Raw genomic sequence first — 19,599 nt, forward strand, 5'->3', positions numbered from 1 at the left:
TGAAGACCTGCACGAGGGGAGTGGCGGTCTTGCGATATTGTGACGAGTTGTTCATAGTTTTATCCTGTACAGATGCGCAGTTGGCCAGGGAAAACGTACGGTTCACGTCGGCGGGTACGTGCCCGGAAAGCCTAGAAATTATGGCAGCGGCATGGCCGTCGGTGGCCTATAACTGTTGTGCGTTGGGTCAGCCCGTCGCTGTACAAACTTGCTGCCTTTGCATGAAAGGGTAGCGGGTGTTGGAATGCGGCAGTAAACGCGGTAGACACTTTGACGCTGCGGAAACTGTTTATGCAGAGCAAATATAGTTTATTATCTCGTCCATCTCCAAGACTGGCCGGTTCGATTATTTGGCACTTCGGTATCGCGCTCGTTGCGCGGAAGTTGAGAGGTGCGCGTGTGGGAGACTCTCATTGTTCGAACTCTGCCTGTCCTCAAAGTCGCAAGAAGACTTTTCAGTCATGCGGCGTGTTGACTTGGCTGGGGGCGAGCTTTGTGCGTAACCTACTGCGTTTGTATGTGGACACGTTGCTCGATTCGAGAACGTTGAAGAGTCGCGACACGCGTTGACGGTATACTTTTATTGCTCGATCCCGGCCGGCCTTGACATCAGTTGGAAGACTTTTTAGTTATGCGGTGTCGGGGTTCGGCCGGGGGAGAACTCTAACGTGCGTCAATTCGCTTATCGCGGTTGTCGAGCCCGTGCGGGGTTCGGTGCGGACCGCCGTTACGCGCTCGTCGCTCCTGTTGGGTGGTTACCTCCGAGCGGTGAAGCGGTAACGTCTGGTACATGCCCAGACGTTACGGCCATAGCCGTGTAAATAGGCTGTCCAATGAGATCTGCTGTTCGCACGATCCAGGTACTGTTCCCTTTGTACTGGCGTAAGTGGCCGGTACCACGAAACAACGGCCTCTCAGTAAGGTGATTACCCCTTCTGATGAAGGCGTGCTGCGTAGCTTGGCTGTAGCGTGTTTGTAGCTCGGGTGTCGTGAACGCCGAGTGCATGGGTGCCTGTCTTGGGTAATTGCTACTGTTGCCAGCGTGTTCCTTATGAGTCGAACCTCGCAAACGGGACAGGATTTGTGGCCGTTTCTGTTTTACGGGAGGTTATTGTTAGTTCTTGAGGTTTTGTACGTTCTTCGCGAATGTGTTGGAGATTAATAATGTTGTCAGAGTTGTGCGGTTCTGACGCTCTGGTAGATTGCTAGTCCTTTAAAAGAATGCGGTTGAGTTTGATAGGAGCAAATGTTGTATAGTGGGCGTATGTACGATTTGAGTATACAATGAGTGCTCACGCTTTTTAGTTCAGGAATAGATTTCCTCTTAGGTACCTCATGAACGTGTAGCGTGACGTTCTTGATGATTGCCTGCCTGTTGGTATTGAAATGAAGAGTTTTGTTTTTATTTCGTGGCATGTCCAACGAATCGAAAGATTTTGGTTTCGTCGCGCTGTCTGTATAGCGTGCCGGTATTCGTTTTTGCGCGATTCGCTGTCTGTTACATTGGGGACGGAAGCGAACTTTAAGAGCCGGCGTGTTGTGTGTGCCTGAGTGCCCGTCCGTGTTGTGAGCTGTGGTGCTCCGGGCCAGTTCGTGGACCGTGCTCCGTCGGTCACGAGCTTCCCAGTGAATGGACGTTCACCGCTGACCTGCTTGGTTTGATGCCATCATCATCATCGAGGGTGCTCGTCGTCATCGGTGACTATCAGCTGAACGAGTTCCCTGCCTGAGGTCCTGGGGACCACGCAACCCTGGGTCCCCCTCAGTCCGAGCCTTGAGGGGAGGGAGGTGTGGAGATCTGGCTGCCCTGCCCCGCGCCGAACCTCCGGACCCCAATTTCCGGCAACTCGCACTCGATGCCTCCGACATGCGTCATGCCTCGGGGGACTGGCAATGGCCTCGCGCAGCACAAGGTCCGGCTGGACCACTCCCCTAAGCCGTCTGACGTCACGGGACTGGCTCCCCAGAAGAAAGGACCCAAGGCTTGAAAAGGGGAAGCCGGACAAAAGAAAGGCTCTCTTGGACGGCAGCGCTCTCGAACGGCGGGACACGAAGGATGGTGCAGCGGTGACAAGGAGACGAAGACGCTGGCGCGGGATTTGGCGGGAGACGGACTCAGGTGCGAGGAAAGTGCGGGCACTTCGTCGAGTGGCGGACTCGACAAACGGACCGAACAGCGACCGTGGACGACGACGTCCCCGTGACGCGGTGGGGACGACCACCGCTGGGACTTGGAGAAGCTGCTGTGGCAGCGGACTTTCCCCCGGCCTCGCTGATGACTGTCCCCCGATCCCGAAACCCCCCAAGGCAATGAGTGAGTGAATAAACCCTTTTGCAGAGAGGGAAGTATTGCAGTGTCATATTCATCCGGAGACAGGGTCTGTGGGAATCGGAGTTAAAAGATGCCCGCAAATTATAATTATTTGTTGTTACTTAATAAATGTTGGCGCCATCTAGGAACCGGTGCACAAATAATTCGAGTCAGCCAATGTTCCGTTACTTACTCTGGCCAGGCGTCGGACACAGTGGCGGCGTCAGCGTTTAGCAAGAACTCGGATCTAATCTCAGGCTTTGTGTCCAGGACGCCTGTGTTACCAATGTCGGTAGATGGGGTTTCGAAAATTGTTTATATGTGCAATATGTGATTCCTTCTAATTTATCATATTTCCACACAGACAACTTCTCCAGCCTGATGTCAGCGGAAAAACTCCTTTGGACATGTCGCAATACCAGCGTATCTTCAGTGTTTACCGCACGCCTGCTATAGCCTGCGATCAACTGGAGTTCAATACGCCCCTCGAGAAATCTGGGAAACACGTGGTAGCCATACACAATGGCCAGGTACGTGTGCGCTGAACTTCCATTGGGTGCAATCGATGTCAGGTAATGTGCCGTCTTAATCCTGCAATAAGCCAAATATTTCTCTGGAGACCTACCAAGATGATCACTCTGCAAATTTCAAGATGCACCGTCGGTGAAGGCGAATCTAGGAGTCCAATATATGTATCATCGCTTTAGAAAAAAGGTTTTGGTGAAAGTTAAAAAGAATGTTCCTTCGGTTGAGATGCATAAGAAATTATATGCAACGTGCACAGAATAACCGAGGTGGCAGGATGTAACTTTCCAGAGGCACTAGATTAAGACAGCCACGTAGCACCAAATATGACAGAGATGTGTGTTGCGCAGCGCACTGAAATATATTATTATAAACCTTTACAAGCAGCTGCGAGGGGCTTTAAAATAGGTAATGAATCTCACACTAAACAAAATAAAAACGAAGTAAATAATAACCATGCTGTGTTCATTAAAAGTGACATATCATAATCATGAATGTCGTTTCACCGATATGCGAGATTCTGCAAAAGTTGGTGGTGATAAAAACCCAAGTTTTTTTTTTTTGCCTAACGATCGCGTCGCCAAGGAGAGGTTAAGCGCTTAGATCTATTTCTGTCTCAGCTTTTCGAAATCGGTAACTTCGACGCACTAAGGAGTGAATCAATTCATCATAATGGACACCCATCTCTCGCCTTATACATCCTGGCAAAGGAGAAGCAAACTGTTTTAGTTTGCTTCCCCTGTTACTTAATGGTTTCAGGAGATTTTGAATCAGATTATACTACGTATGTGTAACTGCTGCATGTTTGGTGTGTGAGAGCAAAGGACAGGAGAGAATCAGAGAAGACAAAGCCCTAGCTATAGTTTTTGCTGCCTTCAGCAGTTACACCTATGTAATCTAATCTGATCCAAAATATCCTAAAACCATTCAATCACAGGGTGGAGAAATTTCGTCCTTGGCATCCAGGGTTGCGTGTCAAGTGATAACAGCGTCACAACTTAGCGCAAAGCCGCGCTTACGTCAATATCTCAGGGGGCGGGGGAGATTTTGCTCGTGCTGCACAAACAGTCCCCGCCTTGGCGTGGGATCTATATGAAAATGGCGGTATTTTATTCGCGTGTCTGGCAACTCTATTCACTTTCCTCAGCGGGATACTGGTGGTGGCATAGGCATAGCGACACCCGTGGCTTGTGATGTTGCGTGTGTCGTCCGAGGCACCCGAAGGAGTTATTGATGTTCATCAATGTCGTCCTGAAGCCGCTCTTCATACTATTGGTTGGGGCTCTACGTTCTTTTTTGTGGCATCCAGCCCTTCAAGAAGCATTTCTGTTCCTTTTTGTGTTGCGCTATATACTTCATGATATGTTGTACCAACTAGCCCACCAGATAATCCTGAAGTATCCAACAGCACTGATACCATAATTGCGTATCGCCGCCTCATGCACGCCTTCATTTTTACACTTTCGGCAACGCGCACCGAGTCGTTTTATCGAAAATGTCACCGCTAAAAGCGCTTGATAACACAGACACCCCCTCGGCTCCCCGTGGTTCGTGTGAATGCTGGAGTCCTGGAGGGAGTCCCGCTTCTTCCGCCGAGCAATGACGTCAGGCACATTCCTCCCTGCAAAGCATCCCCGTGTCAATGCTGCACTACAATTAGCGCCAGGGCGATCGGTGACGGAGTAATAACGAAACGATATTGGTGGCCGAGTCTGTTGGCGCATCGGAGGTCAAAGCACGCGGTATGAAGTTGAAGGCACGTGATGCATATATATCTCCTTCCGGTTGCATTTTTAATTTTCAGCGGACCGAAATCTCGGCAATTGAGTTCCAGATATGTGGTCGAGTGTCCTCCATAGCGACGCGCGAAAGACGTCTGTATTGATCCCAACCGTCCAGTGGTCGATGAGCGCTCCACGAATGTCGCTCATCAAGCAAATCGAAATGAATAGAGCAATTCTTCATAAGTTAGACGCCCGCAGGTTGACATTTCACCGATCGAGACATTTAGATGACTGCTTTGGTCATGCAAGCTGCAACATACAGCGACTCCCGAGAGAACATTTCTGCGTTCAAATCTATCGGCTCCTGAGAGCATCGGATCAAGAAACCCGATTCGGGTGCCACATCGTCGACTGAACTTGCCGCACGTGCAATACCCAAACGCGCAATATCCAAATTGCGTAACATTGGATAACAGCCTCATGGCTCACTATCGCATCGCGGAGGATTCTCTCTCGTAGGGTTGCAGTTTCGCCTCGCGATTTCACCAGTTCACCCCACGTTGGTGTAACCCTGCGCACGAGGGTTTGTTTGTTTGTTTGATGGCTATTTTGTAACCTCTAGAATGTAACCATTCCTACAATGGTCCTGAACAAGGACCAGTAGTATAAATAAATAAATAAAAAGAATACGGCGCAAGATAACCACAGAGACTGCACTTGGAGACTTTACAACATAATAGCACCAGACTACGGAGACCACTCCTCTTCTCCGGCCTTATTTTAACCATATAAAGAAGCTAATGTTCTTACCAACTGTTTTAGACCAATTTAAATTTGAATCCGGAGAAACCCAAGACGCTGCACTGGCTTACAGCTGATATGGAAATTTGAAGTAAACCGAGGGCCGCGTTTTCCGTGCTAAATGTATCACACCCTAAGTGTACACCAGTTTACATGAGGAGTAAAACGAAATGAAACCCGGGATTTTTACCTCCATATAAAGATAAGCACCGCAGAATGCTAAAAGTTCGTGTGAATGAGCGACTCTATAGACGCTTTGCAGCAGCTGTGCATGGACGCCGCCATAACTGACCTTTAGTTTTTGCTTCCTCTTACTCCGTTTACTTCACTTCATCATTACCATAGCAGGCCAGGTTATTGCCATCCTAGATTCAACTGTGTCCTTTTCTAAAGCATCGGCCTTTGTAGAGGATCGTCAACTACCGTTTCAGTGACTCGGCATCTCGGTATGACAAGAGAAGGTAAGCAATGGCGGCTGTAATTTGGCGCGTGTGTAAAGCGTCTATATATGGTGATAAAATGAGCAAGCTAAAAAAAAATAACCACAGAACGTTACATATATAAAAAAAAACTATAGCCCAAAACGAAATCGTTTCTATCAACCAATGTCCACCTATGCCTAATATTGGTCAAACAAATCAATGACAATGCGAGCGAACTTGGTATTTATTTCAGTGAAACAATCTGGTCAGCGAGGAAGACGTTTAGTTTTATTTCTGCTCAGTTGTGTGATTCACTAAAATAGGTTGTACTGACGACCAGAATGCTATTTATATATTTTACTGCTAACAAATAAACCTCCGAGCAAAAAAAGAATCCTTACATCTGTTTTATTCTTCATCCCATCTACGACATGTTAGAAAAAAAACAAGAAAACTTTGCATCTTGTACTATTTGTCAGCGTTAATTTACACCGATTTGAAGAGTTTTGGTGAAGCATAGTTTACAAATGCGGGCCGTAAAAAAACAGTTTCAATTTCGCAATTCGATACAGATCCATGCAAACGAAAATAAGATACCATTAATTTCTCCTTGTCCTTTGCGCCTGGAAGTTGAGTGCGAGTTTTGTGCCACGCAGATGTTTACCTTCAACGCGTACGATGCCCAAGGAGTGCCCCACGACGAAAGCAGGATCCTCGCCCAGCTCATCCGAGTCGTGGAAATGTCTCCCGAGAAGGACGTCGGCGTGGGCATTCTGACGGCGGAAGACAGGAACGTCTGGGCGAAGGTGTACGCCAGTCTTGGCCAGAGTGAGTTTCAAGTCGAATCATGTACTTTACGAGGAAAATAAATCCTACTTCGCTCATGCATTGGACTGTGCGCTTAACGAACCAAATCTTCCGCGAGGAGTTTGGACGCTCGGCGTCCGAAAGATCGGAATTGTTGTTTGTTTGTTTATTATGGGGTGTCGGGAAAGGGGGAAACCAGGAGATGTGGGCCTCAATTAACGGGCGAGTCGCTACCTGGTTGTTGGGGAAAAAGGATAGAAAGAGGGAAGATGAAGATTATATACCAAAAAAAAGGAGTTAAAAGGTCTATTTTTACAACTAATCTAGTTATAAATATCCGCCCAGTTAGTTATCAACATAGTTCAGAGCCTTTGGTTAGGGAGCGAAGTAGACCAAATCACAGTCTATCCGCCAGCCCAGTGTCACGTAGAATGCGCAGAAGAGCGCGGAAGGCTTTCTCCGCTGTTCCTCTGGTTCCTCTAGGGTTCAAAAGTTCTGTAATAGTTCCATATGGCAGGCCAGATAGTGTGTAGTGTTGGAAAAGAGTTCTTCTGGCCTCGTGATGTGTGGAACAAACCAGAAGGGCATGTTCTGTGTCCTCTGGGTCGCCGCAGGTGGGGCAGTTAGGATCCGCTTTGCGACGCATCATGTGGAGCCGCTTAGCAGTGTATGGGCAACCAGCCCGAAGCCTGTGGAGAAGGCTTGTCTCAGCCTTGGGGAGCTTGCGGGGAACCACGGGGGGTGGCCTCCCCGTTGCGACCCCAGGATGTGGATGCCGTTCTGTGAGGATCTCACGGATGAGTCGATGAGCCTCGTTGAAGCGATCCAGTAAGAAGGTTGGGACTGGATCGTCATGTGCTTTTGCAGCCAGCTGGTCAGCCCGTTCGTTGCCAGGAATCCCGACGTGAGACGGGATCCATTGCATAGCAAGGCACCATCCCATGTCTTCAACTGCCGCTGCCTCAGACGCGACTCTCGCCAGCAGTGGGGTTGCATTATGAAGTCTCTGAAGCTGCTGAAGAGCACCTCTTGAGTCTGTGAGTACGACAGCTTTTGTTGGTGAGGAGGTGTTCTTAATTGACTCAAGAGCCGCCCAGATGGCAACGAGTTCTGCCGTGGTTGACGACGATACAAAATTTAGCCTGCCCGATATATCATAGTCCATTTCTGGAATGGTAATCCCAACCGTGGCAGTCCGTTTGGTGAGGTTAATTGAGGCGTCTGTATAAACATGAACCCAACCGTCATACACTTCGTCTATGCGCTCAAGAGCGATTGAGCGAGCGACAAACCCTGGGACATTCGCCTTGCGCTGTGGGATTGGGAGCGTCGCATGTATCTCCAGGGGAGGACGCGTGGAATGAGGTGGTTGAGGGAGGATAAATTCGCTAGGAGCTCCAACTTCAAAGTCGAATCGTCTTGCTTGGCGCCCGAGGTGAGAGTTTGGCCGGGCAAAGAGATGTTTACGGATTGTGTCCGCAGGGGGGAGACTGCTCATACGAGCGATGTTGCGCAGCGCTCTCTCTTCAAGTCTTAAAGACAGCGGCCACTCTTCGGCTGCAACAATTGTAGCCACGTTCTCTGCTGAAGGAGGCAGTCCCAAGCAGCTTCGTAGGGCGGACCGGTGAAAAGCATCGATGTCTCGAATTTGTGCCCTTGCAACAGCCAGTAGCGGTAGTGAACCGCTCTCGCGCTTTCGAGCTTCGCCGAAAGAGGGGGCTGCCATCAGCGCCGAGACAGCAGAGATGGTTGTCTCCGCTATCTCGATGGGCTTCCAGGACCGATAGATCCGCCATCCCTCCCTATACAAAGATAATAAGCCAGAAACTGTGCGCGAGCGACCAGCCATTTCCACTACGCTAAAGAACGTTTCAATCATAAAACGCGTGCTCATGGGAGCGTTCGCCATATATGTATCGCACCGTCAAAACTGTTGATCATGGGAGACGATAAGTAGCTGACCACACGTGAACACCGCTATTGGCGACGTGCGCGATCGAAAGCGTCGCTGTGGTCGGCCGTGAACGATTGGTCGAATCCTGACTATGACGTCAGCAAAGGAATTCTCATCGACGGAAATAAGGGGAATGTAAGAACTTCAATATTGACGATGTTGGCAATGTTGGCACCAGAGCGCTGTGATGTCAAGCTTCCACCATGATCATTATTGGCGACGTGCGCGACCGAAAGCGTCGCTGTGGTCGGCCTTCCACGATTGGCCCAAAAGCTGACTATGACGTCGGAAAGAGATAGATAGATAGAAAAATCGTTTTTATTACAAAGAAAGTCACGTGGCTGAAGCCGATAGCCTTCCAGGAAAGGGAAATTAAGGGGTAACTAGGTCAGAGGAGCTTTCTGATTCCTGTCGTCGCAATGAAGTCTAGTAGGCTTATACCATCGACGGAAATAAGAGGAGTGAAAGAACTTTAATTTCGACGGTGTTGGCGGTGTTGCTTTGAGAGCGCAATGATTTCAGGCTTCCACCATGCTATTTACAAACACCATCGAACTTGTTTTTCGCAAGGTAATGACGTCACGAGAGGGACTCATACGAGAGCGCCACCAAAACATCTCGCCGCTAATATGAGTGTCCACTCTAAACTCTCAAGAAAAAAGGGTGTCGAAAGGTGTATTCTTACACCCTTTGTCCCATATAATACACCCCCAAACTTCAATTCGACGTACAGTGCCCTACAGTCGAACAGAGGGCCCGAAATATTACGAGGGGCTTGATAGCCGTGTGGTACAACTTATTATCGAAAGGAAGAAGAAGCCAACTGGGCGCAAGACGTGTCTTTTCGATCATCCGAAAGCCAGCCGGACCAGTGGCACAGACCATGCTTTCGATCGACATGGTGCTCAGGCTGCTCAGTTACAAGCTGGACCGCAGGCTGAAAGACTCCAAGGCCCGCTTTTGTAAAGACCGCCGCTCGGCCAACACCGGCGCCAACCCCTGCAGCCCGCCCGCGGGGGTGATGGATTCCCTGCGTCGCCGGTAATTCGGCCGGCTACTATGCAAGTCGGACACGCGAGGAGCCCACTCCAGGTGTTCGAGACCGGCCTGCTAGAAGTAAGCAGCAAATGGCAGCACCGCGAAGACCACAACCGCGAAGAATGCTATTAGGCCTAACGCACATACCTAATCATAAGCACTCTCATCTTGTTTATTACATCATCTTATAACCCCTTCACTAGACGCGGCACCGCGGGCCTCCTTGGTACGGGCTGTTGCCTTTCTGCGGTGCCGCGGCTCTCCTGAGCAAATAAAGATTATTATTATTATTATTATTATTATTATTATTATTAAAATAGGTAAAGTACGTATCAAAGACCACATAAAAAAATACCGAGTTTTTACAGCAGGGTCAAGAAAACCCGGATTATTTTTTTCCTGTTCAGTAAAACATATATTTGCTATTTTAATAAGTTGTACCACACGGCTATAAAGCCCCTCGTAAAATTTCGAGCCGTCTGTTCGACTGTAGGGCACTGTACGTCGAATTGAAGTTTGGGGGTGTATTATATGGTACAAAGGGTGTAAGAATACACCTTTTCACACACTCTTTTCTTGAGAGTGTATGTGGGAGCCGGCCTTTAAGCTGTCGGCGCACAGGCCAGTAAATTTCGCGTATTAAATTATTTTCACTATACTTCGTTTACATTTAAATTTAAACAAAGCCGACGTTACGAGGTAAGGGCGTCGATCAAGCAGCGTAAGAAGCGCAAGTCGCTAGGCCTTTTCTGCTTATGATTGGTTCAGCAATGTGAGAATACGTACGTACAGTCGGGGACAAATGTCTCCAGAACACGCGAGCTGCGACTGAAACGCATTGCCCTGCCATCTGCCGGCCGGTCGCTTGGTTTCGAGATCACAGAAACGAGCGCGCGTGTCCTACTCTCCCTGCCAGCATGTCCGTTTTCCCGCTCTTCTGCGCCGCGGCGGCGAACTCGGAATCGGGCGCGTGGTACCGCGTCGGAGAGAGCGCTTACTGACATGGCACCTATAAAGCAAAGAAGTCACGGCAGGTCAAATGAGCGATAAGCTGAACTGGTTATAATGCAAGCTGCGCTGACACGGCAAATGCGGCGCAATGCCCCAGGCGGTATCTCGAGTTTCGCATTATGTAGCAGACGCTCGTCAGCCGCCAGCACTATCTCCGAGGCGACACCACGTGCCCGATTCCTAGTTAGGTGCCGTGCCACAGAAGAGCGGGAACACACACATCTTTGCAGGCAGAATAGGACGCGCATGCGGTTTTGCAGGATCTCCAAACCAGGCGACCCGCAGGCAGATAGCAGAGCAATGCTTTTCAGCCGCAGATCGCACGTCCTGGGGACTCTTGTCCCCGACTGTACAGAAGCAAGTGCATTTTTGAAGCTGTCTGATCGATCCCAATAGTTCGTCGCATCTGCTGCGTCGACACTTGGTGTGGTGGTTGAAACTATGGTGGAATATGTTGTCGAATAGAATTTCGGCCCTTTTTTTACAACGACGCTCTTTATGGCTGGGTTCCGTGGATTTTTCGTGCACGTCAACAAAATCTCTATTTTCCCAGTTAAATGTAGCATAAAAATTTGCCCGTCTATATTAGCTGAAAAATATTCTCTGCAAAGTGTAGCGGGAAATTTTTTCCCCTAAAGTTAGCGCAAATATTTTCCCGTCAATCTCATTAAAACAAATTCCCAGGCAAGTTTAGTCGAAAAAGTTCACCGCAATATTTAGCGGAACAATTTCCCAGCTATATTTCGCAGGGAAATTTTCCCGCTAAATAAAGCGGGGAAATTACCGGGAAAAAGGACGAGGAGGGAAGCGCTCGCTTTCTAGTTGTCGTCGTTCATAGCGCTTGCGTGCTTAGTTTCCTTTCCTTCCCCTGGGTGGCGGTCCCGTCGCGCGTGCCTAGTTTCCTCCGGCTCCTCGGGGCGTCGATAGCCATGGACATGTGGGTGCGCACCTTCCTCATGAGGGCCAGCGATCTGGGTAATACATATGTTCGTAGCTTTGTTCAAAATTTTGCGTTACGCCTGCGTGGTGTGCTAAACAGATTCGCAGGTCTTCCACCCTCATAGAGTAGATGGCTCAGAGTTGTTTTTATTCTTACGCAAGAGACCCTGTTTCGAAAGTCACTTTGCCATTTGTGAGAAGGTCGGAACCACTGCGCAATGGCGGAACAACTAATACCGAGGTACGTGCAAGTCATTGCGTAAGGCTGCAGACGTCGGGGAGTAGCAATGTTCGAGATCTTTACATCAAAGTAGTTGCCTGACCAGTGGATAGAGAGCTGTTACGCATTCGCTACCATTAGTTTGCTTCAACCTGATTGGTTTCGGATTCAAAGTGTACGCGTCTGTGTTGCTGCAATATGTCGTTTTTGATTAATTTTATGATGAAAATGTGCTCCTTTTAGGCTGGAAAAAATGCGAACAGTGGTACCGGCTAAATTTAGAACCACAAAGTTGTTTTGTACACACGTCGCAGGTATTTTTTGGAACACGTTTGATGCATCTGGTTTTGTTTCTTGTTAATGCTGGGTTCGGCGAAGAGACCTTTGAACTGATTCACAGGGAGGACTAGCATCGTCTATAACCGTGCCTGATGACGCTGGCTCGAAACAAATACAACCAGGAAAAATACTAGTGCATAATTGCTTAGTGATTAAGCAAGTCCATAACTTGATTAACAAATCTAAATCGTGAAGAACTCATGAACTTGAAAGTTTACTTATCACTGCCTGGATCCCGTAGACGTTACCTTTTTGAGAACTTCGCAAAGTAGAGAGTTTTCTATATTGACGCCAACAATATAGAGTTATCTCAAAAATTTTTTCGGACTCTTTCCGATAAAAAAAAGTAATTGTAAAATATTTCCATCTTCGACATAAACCAAGTAGGACATTTCTTACATTATGTACCCCGCTAAGGTTCTATAGAACTGCATTGCAGAACATTGGTTTTAGGAAATAAACTATTTGTTATACGGACATGCGTATACTGCGTACTTAAAATATGCCATGAATGACAAGCCCGTCAAATTAAGGCTGAAATTTTGCTTTGCCCCAAGTAAAATTACAGGGCGTAAGAAAAAAGACCTCAGAACGCATGGCTCATATCGAACGCCAGGCGCCACTTCATGGATTTCTGTACATATATCTTCATTTTTTAAACAGATGCTCTTTTTGAATTTCGGTGCCGCCAGCCAGTAAAAGCAAACCTCTATTCGGCCTCGACAACGACGCGCACAAATGATTTTATGGACGCGGCTTTTTCTCGGTGTGAAATTTTGCGGCTCCGAAGCACTCCCAAGTTGTCTGTGGCAGTGTTTTGTGTCGGAAGTTCTAACCTTTATATTTAAATAAATTTATTGTATTAAACTAGTTTTTTCAGCATATCGTTAAAACAAGAAATACTGCAGGCATTGGACGGAGGCCCTGTATTAGTATGTAGCGCGTTCGATGTCGTGGACGGAATAGATGGTGCGACCGACTCCGAGCTTAGGTGAAAACGTTCTGATTATTCTCTCGTGCCGCTGGGCTCGCATCGACGAGTGACATCGTCGTCTTTTATCTGCGGCTTGGTAGGCCGATTGACCGCCACAAGTATTTTTTTTTTTAAATTTGTAAATAAACCAATCAAGGAAAGGTTTATATTGCAAAAACGATTACCAACGTCAACACATGAAGGCGTAATAATATGAACAAAGAAATTCCCTCATGCTTACGTACTATAATGCCATGCCGCGAAAATGCGCGTTAAAATTTCGTTGGTTATCTATTCCAGAAGTTCCCCCTTTAATTATATTCAGCGGTTTTCGATCTGTAATATATTTAAAAAAAAAGAAAATGCTTTCAGAAATAACACAGAGTGGATCATTATGCTGCTGGTTTTTGCAACATTCTTCGCGCTTTACTATGAATGTGCTGCCGCTTGCAGTAAGCAAACCTGAGTTGTCGAAAGTAATCCTCCTGTGAAAGTGCTGTTTTCGAGTAATTTTTATGCTCAATGTTCATCAGTGGTGGCTTTTATTCCTGTGGCCCACGTAAGCTGACTGTAATAACTTAAAACTACGTGTAGATAATGATGTGATACAATTAAGTGGTAAATATAGATACCCGACGAAACAGTCCGAAGCAAGGCAAAACGTGTGCTGAAAGGCCACTCGGATTCAACGTATCCGCCCACGCGCGTAGGGGAGAGCGGAGCGAGATGTTGAAGCAACCTGATGGCTGCCACATCACGCGACCCCAATATTAGAGCGCCCATGCGAGGATCGGCTATATGGTCTATAGTAGACGCCGAAGCATTTAAACAGTGTCAAAATTGTGACACCACATACTTCATAGATTTTTCTTTCTGCAACCGTAATACTGCCCTTTATTCTAAGCAAGAGATTGAAGTCTGCACTGACATTGAGGGTTTCGTTCGTCATTTGGCAGAAATTCCGTAGCATCGAACAAAGGCACGCTTATGAAAGCGGCCCATCAAGTTTCCTAAATTCGAAAGAACAAAGTGCTTATAGGGACTACTGTATGTGATGTTACAATTTTGTGCAGGCGTATCGTTCCCAGTTTGGTGCAACAATGGCTGTGTGCTTCGTGGCATGGTGTCACAACGAAATATACCTCTTTTCTGTAGTCCTCTGCGCAAGGACCTATTCTCGCTCCCAGTGTGTCGCCGTCATTGTGGTAGTGCCGCCGCGCTAGCCACGCCTTGGTACAAGTAGCATCAAAGTAGCCAAGGTAGTTTAAGTCGTGTTGTGATCGTGTTCATCGTGTTTATCTGCAGTTGACCGGGACTGTGTGTCTGGCCTTTTTCTCTTTATAACGCCCAGCATTATTGGTGGCACGGCGAAATGTTTACAGAGTGATAGCTTGGTTAATTCAACGGCCTCAGAAAGACGCCATGCCATATACAGTGATACATGTCATGCTATAATACCTTTCTCTTGTTCCGCAGTTTGTTGCTGAAATTCAAGAGGGAAAGAAAACACGAATCGTTTATTTTACACACCCTTTCGCCCGATGTACTCGTTAATCAACCACAAAGAACTAAATAGCAGCTGTTCATCTGTTGATCAATGCCGCGGAGCACAAGCACAGGACAACCACTTTCTTTCAGATGGCAACAACGTTTATTTCATGTAGAAAAATTGCACTCTGAACGAGATCCCAACTAAGATAAAGTGAAAAGGGAATGAAAAAGGACAGGACAAAACTGTGAGGCACCACACCGAAACCGAACCATCATCGTAGTTCTTCCCGTGCCTCGCGGTTTCTCCCTCCCCCTTTCCATCTCCCAATTTTCCTTCCCTCTTATCAAGCTATCTTAGTTGGGTTTTCGTTCAGGGTGCAATTTTGTCGCCGCCCAAAAAATGTTTTTCCTCAATGAAAGAACGTGGTTATCCCCTGATTTTCCTCTGCGTTTTATTTATTTTTGTTGCTTTTAATTAAGCAACAAACTTGTTGCGAAAAGTGTATTTAATTGTATTTATGATTTCTCTAGGTCATTAAAAATGTATTTTTCAGCGTTTTTAATGTGAAGCGAAGTATAAGGGCTCGTTTGTATGGCGTCCGCTTAAGGCCGGCGTATGGTAAGACTAACTATAAAGAAAAGAAACCTGTTAACGGAAACAGAGCGCTAGTATGAGAGTGCAGCACACCTCGCGACTTAAAAACTTGAGACCGAAAAATAACGCAAAGACTTTTTATTCGCAAAAAATAAATTGAAAATCGCAAAGCGGAACCCAGTACTACAATAAAGAATGGTTTCCGATTATTGGGACGCAGATTCTCTGAACGAAGCGTCTTTGGAAGCGATCAAGAGGGCTTCACTCGTGGTGTGCCTTGACGGCAGACTGGACGACGTGGATCCCTATGAGGTGGCCTGGCCCCGGCAGGTATACAAGGGCGGTCCGAACGCCGAATATGCAGCCAATCGATGGTGGGACAAGCCGGTTCAGGTAAGCACCAAGACGGGTTGAATACTGTAGACACATACCCTCTAGCATAAGCCGCTACTGCGCTGGAATGCATGAGAACATTCATAGGCGCGAAGTACCATCCTGCACATAATAAGTTACAAAACGCGACCGATGTCCGTTGAATATTTCGAGCACCGCGCATGCGTGGAGGTGGAAGTGCGCCGTGCATGGGGTGGCCTCGGCCCTCCAGCTGGCGACCACGCCACCGTGTCGCAGTCTGTAAGAGGAAAGCGGCTGACGCCGAAGCACTTTCCAGTGTTAAAACCAGCTGTGTCCTCCGTAGTACCGACATGAGGCCTTTTTTGTTTGCCTTCCGTTAATCAACAAAACTGTTTGCCTTAAGCGCGTTTTCTGCGGCTTGGCTACTGAATATTTTTTTGTTTATTGTTGAGCCCTTTGCCGAAATATAAAGGCCGTTGTGGACAAATGCCAAGCAAAGATCCAAGCATTTTTACATGTCTCGATAAGCAATAGAGGAAACAGTGTTTCGTAATGCATCACGAACTATCAGTTAACAATAGAGCGGTAGTATATTAGGCAAGAAATCTAGAGATGTAATGTTCAAGCGCATACATAAATCGCTCTATCATAGTAAAAATATACACTTCCTAGTCGACCTGCGTAGACATCTTCCTAAATTTCCTGCACATTAGCTACGAAACCTTAGCACTTAATGTAGTCCCTGACGAGATGAAAACGGCGGAAAGGATCTTCAGTTGTCTAGCGTCCAGAGGGGGCCTGCTACCTTCGGCAACGCTTCGCTCCGGCATCTCGTGTACACCGTAATCGCGCGACATCAAAGCACGGCGGAAGTCAATGATGGCGTCCTGTAGGCTGGGCGTTAAAACTCGGATTGTCGTTCACACACTGTCGGCGACTAAAATACCAGACATCTTAGAAAAAAATGAAAACAGGGCCAGGGCAATGCCTTATTACTGATCCCTTCTTCTGCCCTGCTGAGACTTTATGCTTGAGGTGAACGCGGGAATATATCTTCTCATTACTTCTAGTTTTATATTCACATTCTTAATTGTTAATGCAACTCACGGCGCATAGCGGCACCATGCTCCGTAAAAGAATGCTCAGAGAGTTATTTTATTCGTTTCTCGATCTAGGTGATTGTCGGAGAAGACGGAGGGTCTGCACTTCTCTACGATCACACAGCCTTCGACGGCACTGCGATGGCTGGAGTCACAAACCACTGCTATCATTACGCGTGAGTTTGAATTCAGCGCAAAGTCGAGTGCTTCTTTAAAGATTCTTATGGGAAGCGAAAGTTCATCTGCCTCTTACGCAGGCGTTGCGATAATGTCGGAACGCGGAGCACTTATTGGCTGAATTAAAAAAAAAATAGTTGATAGACCTGAAGGCATCTAGCGCCGAGGGCTACCCACTATATTCTAATTCTAAGCCAACCAGGTATTGGCGTCGTTGTGACGTCACCGCTACATCTGCACAAGAAGCGGATGACTTGCTCTCCGCATTCAATTATTTGCCGTTATGATTACGCCTATTCGTAAATTATTGTTTCAGAAAGAAACTATTTAATAATTAGTTTGAGCATCCAGCCCATGGAATAACTGCGCATATTCACCGAGAGTGTCGCAATATTTGGAAACGGATGTCTCCAGGTACATACTCCTTTTCGCACAAGTCCGAACTCAATCAACTCTCCGATTCGATGGAGTGAATCAATCAATGAGAGGCAAAAGTGCATCATCACGACGCTCGTCGTATTTCGATATGCATGCTGTCACCGGCTGAGCCAACCAAGCGCATGGCAGGCGCCGTGACCCTGCATTTTTGGTTAGGAGGTTTGAACCTGCGTTTGTGTCTTCTCATTTTCCACTGCGCTTGAATTTCAAATGAAAGGAAATATATGATTGTAATCGTATATATTGGGTTCAACTAATGAATATCGAAACTGATACGAAAACCGCCAAAAAGATTAAACCTATGACACTGCTGAAATATAGTCGTTTGACGTCAAATTCGAATGGTAAACCGTCGGCAACCTACTTTTGCGGAAAAAAACGGCAGTAGTGTTTGCGTGGTAAGTTTCCGGCAGGCGCACACTTTGCCGGTAGAAGGTGTCTGGCAAGCACCTGCAGCCTTCCGGAGGTTTTCACGCCCGAGCTCCAAACGGCCGGGCGAGCGGGCGCCAAACTGTGTTGCTACCCTTTAAATGGAAGTTGAGGTCAGTGAGAAAAGATGAACGACAGAACTATACTGATCTGAGGTCACTTTAGCAGCCAATACTCGAGTCGATCCAAGCGGTTGGGAGAATACCACGGGTAAAATGGATGATCCGAAAACGTGAGTGACGGGACGCCGGCGAATGACTCTGCGGTGTCTTGCGGGAAGGCGTCAAAGTAAACTGCCAACGTCCGGCGTTTCATGTTTGGGTACCAAAGGTCACGTGGTGTGCCGCCGGCGAGTTTCTGGCTGCCGGTGCCGCCGGCTCTGTCTCGCCGGTGTTCCCCGTTATAATTCTTCTTCTGAGGCTGTAGCCTCCGCTTAATAATGTAATCGCATTGCCAAATACTTTTTTGCCAATACGAGCTGAATGAACCAGTCAGACAACTTCCAAAGCGCACCATCCTGGTGTTCGCTTTTTATATGTGCGTGTTCTAACATCGCTAACACCAATCAGAAACAAAGAAGACGCATTGACGTGTGCTTTCCATACTGCTTGATTGGTCCAATTTGCTCGTAGCCTATAGGCTGCGTCTATACTTAATCTGAAACGCTTTATAAGCGAGACATTTAACTGCACAAAAATTCAATTGCTTTGGCCCTGATAGCTTTATGTAGTTGGAACGGCTGAACGCGCACGCCATCGGTGTTTTTCTTTTTAAATCGCAAGATGAAGATGCCGCCATCTACTGTAGTGAAAACCCCTCAAGACAGCAGAGGCATCTGTTTCTGATGTCTTGGCCGATTCAGTGTAGCGGTGCGTCGGCGGCAGGCGTCCCATACGACGCAACGCGACAGTATGACCAACTTGATGCTTGGGCGTTTCCTCGACACCGGCTCTCCCCGCCGCTTGGGAAAGAATTTGCGCTGTAATCGCGCTGTTTAATGTGAATGAGCAGATTAGATTGTATTAAGCTATTTGGTTGAACTTGATGGTCTCCTACTTTTCTCCACCTGTTGAGGTAAAGAGAAAAATAAAACTCTTTCTTTAGACAAACTGCCAGCCAATGTGGATATTACAAATTTCAAGAACAAAAAAAAAAAACGACCTTTGTAAATAACTAGCTAATATTTACTAGTCAACGTTTTAAATATAAAGATAAGCATACTATATGAATTAGAAACATGCTAATCATCATTGAAAACCTTAGAATCGAATCATTAGGATATTAAAAAAAGAAAAAAAACTTTCGGTGTTAAAAAAAAATACACAAAAACGTCCACATTTGACTTGCTGAAATGTATGTTAGGGCTAGTTGATTGTTGATCATCTTAGTTTAAAACAGCGCGACAAGGACAAAGGAAAGGCAGACGACATCGCTGACAATTTTGAGGCGCGTTTTGTTTCCTTTTCTCTGTCCGCTGGCCGAGACGCTGACCACCTTTTCCTTATACTTCCCTCCATTCTACGGGGAGGCGAGGCGGTGGCTTCGCGACTCCGCCACCCGGGCGGAGGACTGCAGGCACTAAAATGCACGGCGAAAATGAAACGAAATATAGAAACATTTCCATATTGAGAGTTTTTTTTTGGAACGCCGTACAATGCTCCCCTTGTCTTTTATTTTTCTAAAATTAGTTGAATTTGTGCTATTCGATGATGTTCCTCATTGAAACCATTAGTTTGTGATCGCAAATTGAAACTTTGATTAGGAAATTTTAGTGAAATATTAAGCTACTTGGTATTTTTTCGATATATCTTTAAGTTGGCTTAAAATATTTTCCGGAAAACAATACTTTTTCTTTTGTGGGCCATGCAATTTTTAAGCATTTATACAACCTTTCGTTAAAACACCTTGTATTTAGGTGAGGACCAGTGTTGTACCGAACGGATATTCCAGT

At 46.9% G+C, this 19,599-nt stretch overlaps 1 protein-coding gene across 1 annotated transcript in view; it reads left to right on the forward strand.

The window, feature by feature from the left end:
- The window catches only part of LOC115315163 (carnitine O-acetyltransferase), an 81,741-nt gene that overhangs the window by 25,198 nt on the left and 36,944 nt on the right, over positions 1 to 19,599 (forward strand). The window contains exons 3-6 of the mRNA XM_042293551.1: positions 2,676 to 2,841; positions 6,440 to 6,611; positions 15,371 to 15,543; positions 16,680 to 16,780. Coding sequence (XP_042149485.1) covers positions 2,676 to 2,841; positions 6,440 to 6,611; positions 15,371 to 15,543; positions 16,680 to 16,780 — 612 coding nt within the window. The remainder of the gene's footprint in view (positions 1 to 2,675; positions 2,842 to 6,439; positions 6,612 to 15,370; positions 15,544 to 16,679; positions 16,781 to 19,599) is intronic.

Source organism: Ixodes scapularis, unplaced genomic scaffold (assembly GCF_016920785.2).
Source record: "Ixodes scapularis isolate PalLabHiFi unplaced genomic scaffold, ASM1692078v2 PGA_scaffold4__175_contigs__length_147842914, whole genome shotgun sequence".
NCBI lineage: Eukaryota > Metazoa > Arthropoda > Arachnida > Ixodida > Ixodidae > Ixodes > Ixodes scapularis.